This window comes from Oratosquilla oratoria, chromosome 11 (assembly GCF_046742065.1).
Source record: "Oratosquilla oratoria isolate Oo_2021 chromosome 11, ASM4674206v1, whole genome shotgun sequence".
Lineage (NCBI taxonomy): Eukaryota > Metazoa > Arthropoda > Malacostraca > Stomatopoda > Squillidae > Oratosquilla > Oratosquilla oratoria.
The window spans coordinates 62,146,561-62,156,560 of NC_134787.1; the positions used below are offsets into that span (position 1 = coordinate 62,146,561).

At 36.7% G+C, this 10,000-nt stretch overlaps 1 protein-coding gene across 1 annotated transcript in view; it reads left to right on the top strand.

The window, feature by feature from the left end:
* Positions 1–140: 140 nt before the first annotated feature.
* LOC143029860 (carcinine transporter-like) overlaps positions 141–10,000 on the top strand; it is a 19,156-nt gene continuing 9,296 nt past the window's right edge. The window contains exons 1-5 of the mRNA XM_076192976.1: positions 141–318; positions 2,017–2,151; positions 2,569–2,678; positions 4,785–4,876; positions 9,079–9,244. Of these exons, the coding sequence (XP_076049091.1) occupies positions 2,047–2,151; positions 2,569–2,678; positions 4,785–4,876; positions 9,079–9,244 (473 nt within the window). The 5' untranslated portion in view covers positions 141–318; positions 2,017–2,046. The remainder of the gene's footprint in view (positions 319–2,016; positions 2,152–2,568; positions 2,679–4,784; positions 4,877–9,078; positions 9,245–10,000) is intronic.

The following is a 10,000-nucleotide window of genomic DNA, read 5'->3' on the forward strand; positions in this document are numbered from 1 at the left end:
GAAGGTGATGTAATGTTATTCATGCATGTACGTACTACACTGTATGTGTACTGTAGATTCGTTTAAGTGGCTTGTATACGATATCGTACGTCAGCCAGCGAGGTTATGCCCCACTCGCGTCGCATGTCACAAGGCGCGAAGATTCCATAGAATGTTGGCCTCAAGCAAGATGTGTTTTCCCTTCGTCTAGTATTCGTAATTGTAGTTTTGCAGTGAGACTTTATTAATCTAGTTAACTACCGCAGGTCCACGTTGAAGAGGGGCCTATGACCAAGTAGTGTTGGTATCAACTGATGTGTAGTGTGAAATATTTATAAGGTTGGTGTGCGTACGTATGTGCGTATTGTTCCCATTTTTATTTTTTTTATTTTTACGCGGTGAGGTGGGGTGCCACAGGAAGTGAGTAGGCAACTTAGTGATGTGTGAGTGAATCGTTCGCAGATGCAATAAATATCTGCGCTGCAAGAAGAAAACAAAATCGAAAAAGTCTGAATCGAAGATTCTGGTTAGTAACGCGAGCACGAGTTTGTTTATAACTTTAACAAAGGTGGCAATGTTTCAGGTTCATAAACCTACTTCCCTTCCCTCCTCCACGAGCGACCTCGCCAGATGAGTAAGCGGTTTATGGTCGAATGAGATTCGACCGGATCCCCCATGCAACCTCCTCCTTCCCGCCCTCTTTTATCCCCCTCCTCCTACACCTCCCCTATTCTTCCCTCTTCTAAGCCTCCTCCCCTTCGTCCCCCTACCATTTCCTCTTCCTTCATGTCCTTCTCTTCCCGATTACTATTCCTGATTTTAATCTCCCTGATATCATTGCCCGTTGCGAAAGTACCTCTCTGAGTCTTCGTCGATACATAGAGTACAAAGTGATTAGTATTAATAAAGTGACTATAGAGACCATAGAGACTTTATTCGCATGCCATACCGGATAAGTGAAATGAGCAAAACATAATAGTGAAAAAGTGAAATGGACATAGAACAAAACCTGTTGTCATGAAGATGTAGTTCAGTCAAGTGTTTGTGGTGACTAGACACGAGGCGACGCAAAGCAATGCTAGCAATGTGGTGTATGTGGCCGCAAGACAGTGGTGCCAGGAGCTATACGTATATATATATATATATATATATATATATATATATATATATATATATATATATATACTTATATGTATATATATATATATATATATATATATATATATATATATATGTATATATATATTAAGTTAAATTTGGCTGCAGCTTGGGCTAGATTTTTTCTTTCTTTTTTTTTTTTTTTTTTTTTGATAGAAAATTTTTATTAGAAGAGATTGCGGCTCATCGGGGAGGCAGAATAAAATGCTACCGTACGAAGTTTCGCTCATCTTAAAGCATTTTCAAGTACAAAATATATTTGGTACAAAGCAGTTACAAGTTAATCACAAACTAAAGGACAACCCCCCCCCCCACCATGAATATACAAAATGGAATTACTTCACTGGCTCTGGCTACTCTACATGGACATTTCGTCACCACCACATCCAACTCCAAAAGAAGAACGGACAGAATATCACCAAATCAGCCCATGGACATTAGGCCCACACTGCAAGCTACAACAGGATAACAAGGGACAAATTCCCACTGAGTCCACCCACGGAAAAAATCTCTCCCTATTTTTTCTAGCCTCCCCCATTTATTACTTTAGTTTGTAGTTAACTTGTAACTCCTTTGTACTAAATCCATTGTTCCGTCTTGTAGGGTCATGGTGGCATGATGGTACGGTCTTCGTCTTATCAAAAGCAAGCCGTGCAGGCGAGGGTTCGAATCCCAGTAGGAGAGTTTATTTCCAAATGTCATAATGACAAAAAAAAACAAAAAACGAATATATATATATATATATATATATATATATATATATATATATATATATATATATATATATCAAATCATTCAACTTCCACAATGCCGCAAAACCTATTCATCCCTAATAGTAGATATTATTGTTTATCAATATATAGCTTTCATTAACTACAGGTTACCATCGAGTATATCTAAGAATACAATATGAACTTTGACGATATATTGAACGAAATTGGAGGATACGGAAGATATCAGAAATGGAAAGTCGGCATAGCACTGCTACCAGTAGCTTTCTTTACAGCTTTACAGGTGAGTCCACTTTTCACTTTTTCCCCTTATTAAACATATGAAAAGCATGATTATATATTCAAGACATATCTACTAAAACACCTTTGAACTTATTTACGTAACCCAGTATAACAAATCATTGTTTCTAACCAATACCCATAGTAATTTGCGGGGAATTACTAGGGTTCCTATGCTCGTGGACACCGAGAAGAGGCGACGACATAGATTTAATAAGGAGGAGGTTTAAGAAAGGATAATATTTCAGGGAAACTGGAATGAAGTTATGAGTGATGAGTATTTCTTTCTGAGTAAAAATTAACTCTCAATCATGAAAAAATGATGAGTAGCTCGGGTCCAAGGGATATTATTAATACTCCTAAGATAGTATATATCATTTAAGCTCCATATTGAGCCCTAAAGCATTTTATCTTCTTACAGACCAATTTAAAGGTCTTCCAAATGGTGGTGCCTCCCTACTGGTGTCATGTACCTGGACGTGAGTCGACTGATCTAACCCTGGACCAATGGAAAAATCTCACTCTCCCACCGTGTGTATTTTCCAGGATTATATATACATACATACATATATATATATATATATATATATATATATATATATATATATATATATATATATATATATATATATATATATATATTTAACCACCACAATTCTAAGCCATCAAAGGCCAGCATGCAGAAATTGAAATGTGGTTCTGCCCAGGACTCGAACCCGGCATCCTCATGACAAGTGCGGCAGTGATTTACAAGCTAGGATATCAATATATATATATAAATATATATATATATATATATATATATATATATATATATATATAATATATATATATATAGATGCAAGGTTGACCATAAAGAAACAACTATTAAAGCAGAGCGCTTTCGTATACTCACATCTTCAGTGCAAATAACGCATGTATTATTTGCACTGAAAATGTGAATACACGAAAGCGCTCTGCTTTAATAATTTTTCTTCGTGGTCAACCTTGCATTTTCAAGAACACACGCTTCCAGTGTTTTTCCTGCATACAGTATATATATATATATATATATATATATATATATATATATATATATATATATAAAGTGTACCCAGGCAATAAGTCTTCTAATAGTCCTATTTTGTCGAAGGTGATGTTATTTTCTGTATTGATACTTTAATGCAGATATTTTCATTAGATCTAACTAATCGTCATTGTGCAGGGTCTAATGTCTGTAGAACTTTACGCAGGCGGTCATAATCTCCAATCCGGAATTCGGCTCAACTAAATCTTCTTTGGGGATTAGTACAGGTGTCAACAATGAATGGTATTTGACCATAGGATAAATATTGACGGGGGAAGATCACTAGAAAATTGGAAGAAGCTCATAAATCAAAATTGGATTTTACATCTTCTTAGGCTTCAGGCCTACCCTGTGTTCTCATGCTGGTTAGTACTAATACATCGAGTGCACGTATATTCAAACTTGGATTCCTGTCTTTGATGTAAAGCGCCTCTGTTATTTTTCATTTTCTCGGGTCCATGCATGTTTCCAGAAATTTCGTGTTCTTTTCCAGCTTTTCGCATAGACCCAAGGTAATTAAAAATAATCGAGACCTTTTACATCAAAGACAGGAGTCCAAGTTTGAATATAAAAGCACTCGATACAGGAATTCGAGACAATTTACCATTTATAAACCTGTAAAACAGTTTCAATTCATATTTGCATTATCTACTACACCTCTTTCAAATTTGTTTTCTTTCTCCTTGCGAATTATTGTATTGTCATTCCTAGCTTTTTTGTAAACTACTTTTGTTTCATTGACTCTTCTCTTCCTTCATGTTCCCCAAGCCACGTCCCTGGTCTTTTTTGCAATCTCACAATCTCACATATTTTGTCAAACCAGTCCTATTTCTGCTTCTTCGCTTCCTCCCACCGCCAGTCTTTGGCACATGTTTGTTCACTCCTAAGTTGTAAACGTCAAGAAAGATTTCACATTTCATCCTTATTCCCATGGTGTTCATGAATTTCTCTTAGACTATTCGAAGAATTTTTTAAGCCATAAGTAATCTGCTTTCCAAAAATTAAGTCTCCCTTTCCTGTGTGATTTATTCATTGGCTCTATTTTCTCATCCTCCAGCTGAAATATAATTGTTACATGGTGAATTTTTCCTATGGGGCAAAAGTAGTTCAATGGTCTGAAGATGTCAGGCTCTTTGGTTAATAACAGATCTTATCTTTTGGGAATGTCATCTCCTTTTACCTGGGTCACTTCCTTTACCCATTGTGTCATTGTGTTTTCCACTGCTATCCTTAACAAGGTATTTCCCCAAGAATCTGCTTTGCTGCTTGCTCCCTATTCCTCCCAGTTAACCTCACTACAATTAAAGTCTCCAATAAGAACTATATTGTTACTTTGTTAAAAAAAAATATTTAGTTAAAGAGCTGTATCCAAGTGTGTGTGTATACGTGTGTGTATATATGTGTGTATGTGAGCATTTGTGCGTGTGTGTATGTGTGCATGTGTGTGTATATGTGTGCATGCTTTTGTATTTGCGTAAACAAATTTTTTAAAAGTAATTTATACCCTTAATCGTATATAAACAAGACACTATTTCATTTCATGGCTATACACAACAAAATTTGTCCTCAAGGTCCTCAGACGTCAATGGAACTTTCGCCAAATGTCGTCAATACAACGTTTCAGTTACGGACGGGATAGTGGATGTCGACCCAGTGGAGTTAAGTGAGTACAAATAAACAGCTATAGTAATTGTGATACTGAGTAATATTCCCTGTTAATGCTTTCATCTATGTCCAGAATTGCATCCTTCCTTAGTCTCAAATAGTTTAATTTATACTTTTTATATTCCATACTGATGTTTTATTTCAAATCAACTAATATTTCTCGCTCTCCAATTTTCCGTACTTTCACTTATATACATATATTTAGCATTCATACATGAATACGTACGTACATACATACAGAAATGTACACATACAAAAACACATGCATATATATATATATATATATATAATACATCTATATACATATATACATATATATATATATATGAGTGGAAGGGTGGTGAGTTAAACACAAAGAACAGTTGGAGTTTTATTCACTGACGTTTCGTCCTTACCAGGACATTCTCAAAGTACATACAGTTTCAGAAAATTAACAGCTTATATAATCCATCCTTGCCGTGTTCCCCTCCCTCTATACTCTCATCCGTCCTCTACCCGACTCCGACTATGTCACTTCTCCCTCCGTTCTCAATTGTCCTTTTTTACCTCCTTGACAATCAGAGTACTTACCGCTCCTGCTAATTTTATAAACCCTTCCCTATGGTTGATGCAGGGGTGGGAAGTAATGTAGGCTGCCTCCACTATTTTTCTTTTCTTTTTCTCTAGACCTTTGTGGAGCACCTCTATCTTTTTCCAATCTGGAAGATGACCACATTGGTCTAAATGAACTACTAGCGAGTTGGAGGTTCTGTGAGCTCTGACGTCATTTTTGTGCTCATATGTCCGTAGCTCCACTGATCTTCCCGTCTCTCCATAATATCCTAACGGACAACCACCACATGGTATATTGTAAATCGCGCCCTTCTCTATATCCTTTTCTGATTTATTTCTATTCTTGACAACTTCTCCTAATTTTTTACCCGTAGAGAAAGCAACGCTCACACCCGCTTTTGTGAGAATATGTCCCAACTCCTCCGCGTACTTCGAGTTGGGGACGGACAAAAACTCCGCCCTGCCTTCTCCGGACCAGTCGTCCTTCTTCCTTCTCATTATTACCGTTGCTTTCTTTCTCAATCTGTGTAGTAGTCCTTCCGGGTATCTGAGTTTAGTGAATACTTTGAAAATATATTTGATTTCATCCTCTAAAAATTCTTCGCTACAAATACGGTACGCCCTTAAGAAAAATCCTATAACCACTCCGTTTTTAATTTTGTTGCTATGCGCTGAGTAGAAATGAATCACATCGTCTTTATTGGTGCTTTTCCTGTAGACAGAGAATGATATCTTATTGCCTCTCCTCCAAATCACCGTATCCAAGAAAGCTAGTCTGTTACCCGTCTCGTGTTCGATAGTAAACTGGATGTTTGGTTCGACCTGATTCAATCTACTCAACTTGTCATCTAATTGTACCTCTTTCGGAGCGATGACAAGGACGTCGTCCACATACCTCAGCCAAAGCGTGTCTCTACCCATTATCCTTATGAAATAATCTGTCTCTAAAACTTCCATATACAATGAAGCTAGAACCGCACTGAGAGGACTACCCATTGCAAGTCCTCGGTGTTGTCTGTATTCTTTCCCGTGGAACATGAAAGGACCAAACTTCACACATAGAGACACTAATTTCAAGTAATCACTTTTCCCCACTGGTAAATCAGCCTCATCCAAACTGTCTACCACCTTCTTTGCCGCTGCCAACGCTCCTTCTACCTCGACATTCGTAAAGAGCGCAGTTACATCATAGCTAGCCATCACTTTTTCTGAAAGATCACCATTCTTTAACCTCGTGATCAGATCTCCAGAGTTTTTTTTAAATGGGCATTACTTATCGAGCCTAGCCTCTGTGATAGTGGTTTGGCTAAGCACTTGGCTAGTCTGTGCGGGGCGCTCCCGATACCAGAGGTGATGGGTCTCATCGGGATGTTTGGTTTATGGGTTTTCGGAAGAGGTACAATTAGATGACAAGTTGAGTAGATTGAATCAGGTCGAACCAAACATCCAGTTTACTATCGAACACGAGACGGGTAACAGACTAGCTTTCTTGGATACGGTGATTTGGAGGAGAGGTAATAAGATATCATTCTCTGTCTACAGGAAAAGCACCAATAAAGACGATGTGATTCATTTCTACTCAGCGCATAGCAACAAAATTAAAAACGGAGTGGTTATAGGATTTTTCTTAAGGGCGTACCGTATTTGTAGCGAAGAATTTTTAGAGGATGAAATCAAATATATTTTCAAAGTATTCACTAAACTCAGATACCCGGAAGGACTACTACACAGATTGAGAAAGAAAGCAACGGTAATAATGAGAAGGAAGAAGGACGACTGGTCCGGAGAAGGCAGGGCGGAGTTTTTGTCCGTCCCCAACTCGAAGTACGCGGAGGAGTTGGGACATATTCTCACAAAAGCGGGTGTGAGCGTTGCTTTCTCTACGGGTAAAAAATTAGGAGAAGTTGTCAAGAATAGAAATAAATCAGAAAAGGATATAGAGAAGGGCGCGATTTACAATATACCATGTGGTGGTTGTCCGTTAGGATATTATGGAGAGACGGGAAGATCAGTGGAGCTACGGACATATGAGCACAAAAATGACGTCAGAGCTCACAGAACCTCCAACTCGCTAGTAGTTCATTTAGACCAATGTGGTCATCTTCCAGATTGGAAAAAGATAGAGGTGCTCCACAAAGGTCTAGAGAAAAAGAAAAGAAAAATAGTGGAGGCAGCCTACATTACTTCCCACCCCTGCATCAACCATAGGGAAGGGTTTATAAAATTAGCAGGAGCGGTAAGTACTCTGATTGTCAAGGAGGTAAAAAGGACAATTGAGAACGGAGGGAGAAGTGACATAGTCGGAGTCGGGTAGAGGACGGATGAGAGTATAGAGGGAGGGGAACACGGCAAGGATGGATTATATAAGCTGTTAATTTTCTGAAACTGTATGTACTTTGAGAATGTCCTGGTAAGGACGAAACGTCAGTGAATAAAACTCCAACTGTTCTTTGTGTTTAACTCACCACCCTTCCACTCATTTGTCTTACATACTTCAACATATATATATATATATATATATATATATATATATATATATATATATATATATTCTGTTATAAACGACAGCAAATTCATTAGAGATTAATTTCCTTCGTGAGCTTTCTAGCTTTCGGAAAGTAGATTTCTGAGGAAAAGAGAGGGGAAGAAACAAATTTCCAATTGACATTGGGAACTTATATTAACACAGAAGTCTATGTTATACACGAAATAAATGAAAATAAACAAAACATAGTAGAATAAATCCAAGACGTTTCGCAGATCGTTCTGCATTGTCATACTTCCCTTCATTCCAACTGAAAAAGCAGAACGTTCTGCGAAACGTCTTGGATTTATTCTACTGTGTTTTGTTTATTTTCAAAAATCTATTTTTTATCTTTTTAAAAACGATAAAAAAAAGTCGTCAACCCTGGTGTCCACTAACCTCATACAATAATACCTGTTAAGTCCGGCTAAAATTGGCATTTCAAAGAATAACAGTGCCTAAAAAGATTGTTTCTTATTTCACTATAAAAGTTTATATTAACCTATACTGCATTGAATAAGTCAATAGTTGATATATTTGTCCTATATACAATGTTAGGTTTCTAGTTTTGACATATTTGTCCAATATAAAATGTTAGGTTACAAAGAAAGCAATGGCCTCCTCTAGCGTACCCAGGGATCTGGGTGCGCACGTCCTGTGTAATAGTAGTCCTTGGTATATATACATATACATATATATATATATATATACATGTATATATATATATATATATATATATATATATATATATACATGTATATATATATATATATATATATATATATGTATGTATGTATATTGATACGATGATTATGATTTGGTTTATATCATAAATTCCCCCTATGAGGAGGCTAGGATAGTGCGTCTTACAAACGACTCTGTGGCGTGCAATTTAATGATCCATATCCATAGTTCAACTCAACCACGGAAGGATTCAAACAGCCAACACCTCAGCTCAGCAAATACTGACTTACCCTCACTTTTTCTATTTCCATTTTACTTTCTGTTTTTTGTTTGTACATTTTTTACGGAGCTGACTAGTGTAGGCCTTATGGTCTCTTGGAGTCTCCTTCATTCTTATGTTCTTATGTTCTTATGTATTGTACGTGTCTCTCGCCCATCAGGTTGCCAAAGAGGATACGACCATGACACGACGTCCTTCTCAGAAACTCTCGTAACGTACTATGGTTGGTTTTGTGACAAGGAATCCTACGTTTCACATACGTTCACCGTCCATGTCATCGCCAACGCTGTTGGGACTGTCGTCATGCCTTTCATCGCTGATAAATTGTAAGTCACGAAACCAAAATTCCAAGTACACAACGGGTCCAATGTCTGCGCGATTTTTTATTTTTTTATTTTTTTTTATCTATCATCTTATCGGTTTGAGAAATTTTCTACACGTTTATAAGTTAAATCTGCGTTTTGATAGTTTGTGCATATTATCTCTTGCGTAGTTAGTATCTAATATGAAAGTCTTTTATTTCTTATTCAATCAATTCCCTTTCAAATTTTGAAGTCATGTATCAAAACTTCTTTGGTTCTTTGATTATACTTTTTATGTGATTTATGTACGTTTGGTTTTTATATCTACTATCAGTTTATGTCTCGAATCAGTACCTTTTCTAATTTCAATGAGACTTAAACTCTTAGAGACCATACGGAAACAGGATATTCCGAATGTGGGTGTACTAGTAATCTTTATATTTGGCTGATGAAATTTGAAAGATTTTTTTTATCAGTTCTAGAATTCTGTATGATTTCTCTAAAATCAATATTTAGGTGATTTAGGCTCGTTACTGATCACTATATCAATATATTTCCATTGCTCACTTTGGTTCATGCTTTCCCAAGTAAGTTTTGGTCATTTTTATTGTTAATTTACCTGCGCGGAAGGTTCTCTGCTTACAAAAGAGTTTATTCAACATTTGACAGAGAACTCATTCATTCTCGTCACTTCAATATATATATTTTTTTAATTTCCCTATATGGGAGTTTGATTTCAGAAGATTATCACAAAATTAAGTTGTCATATATTAAGGAAAG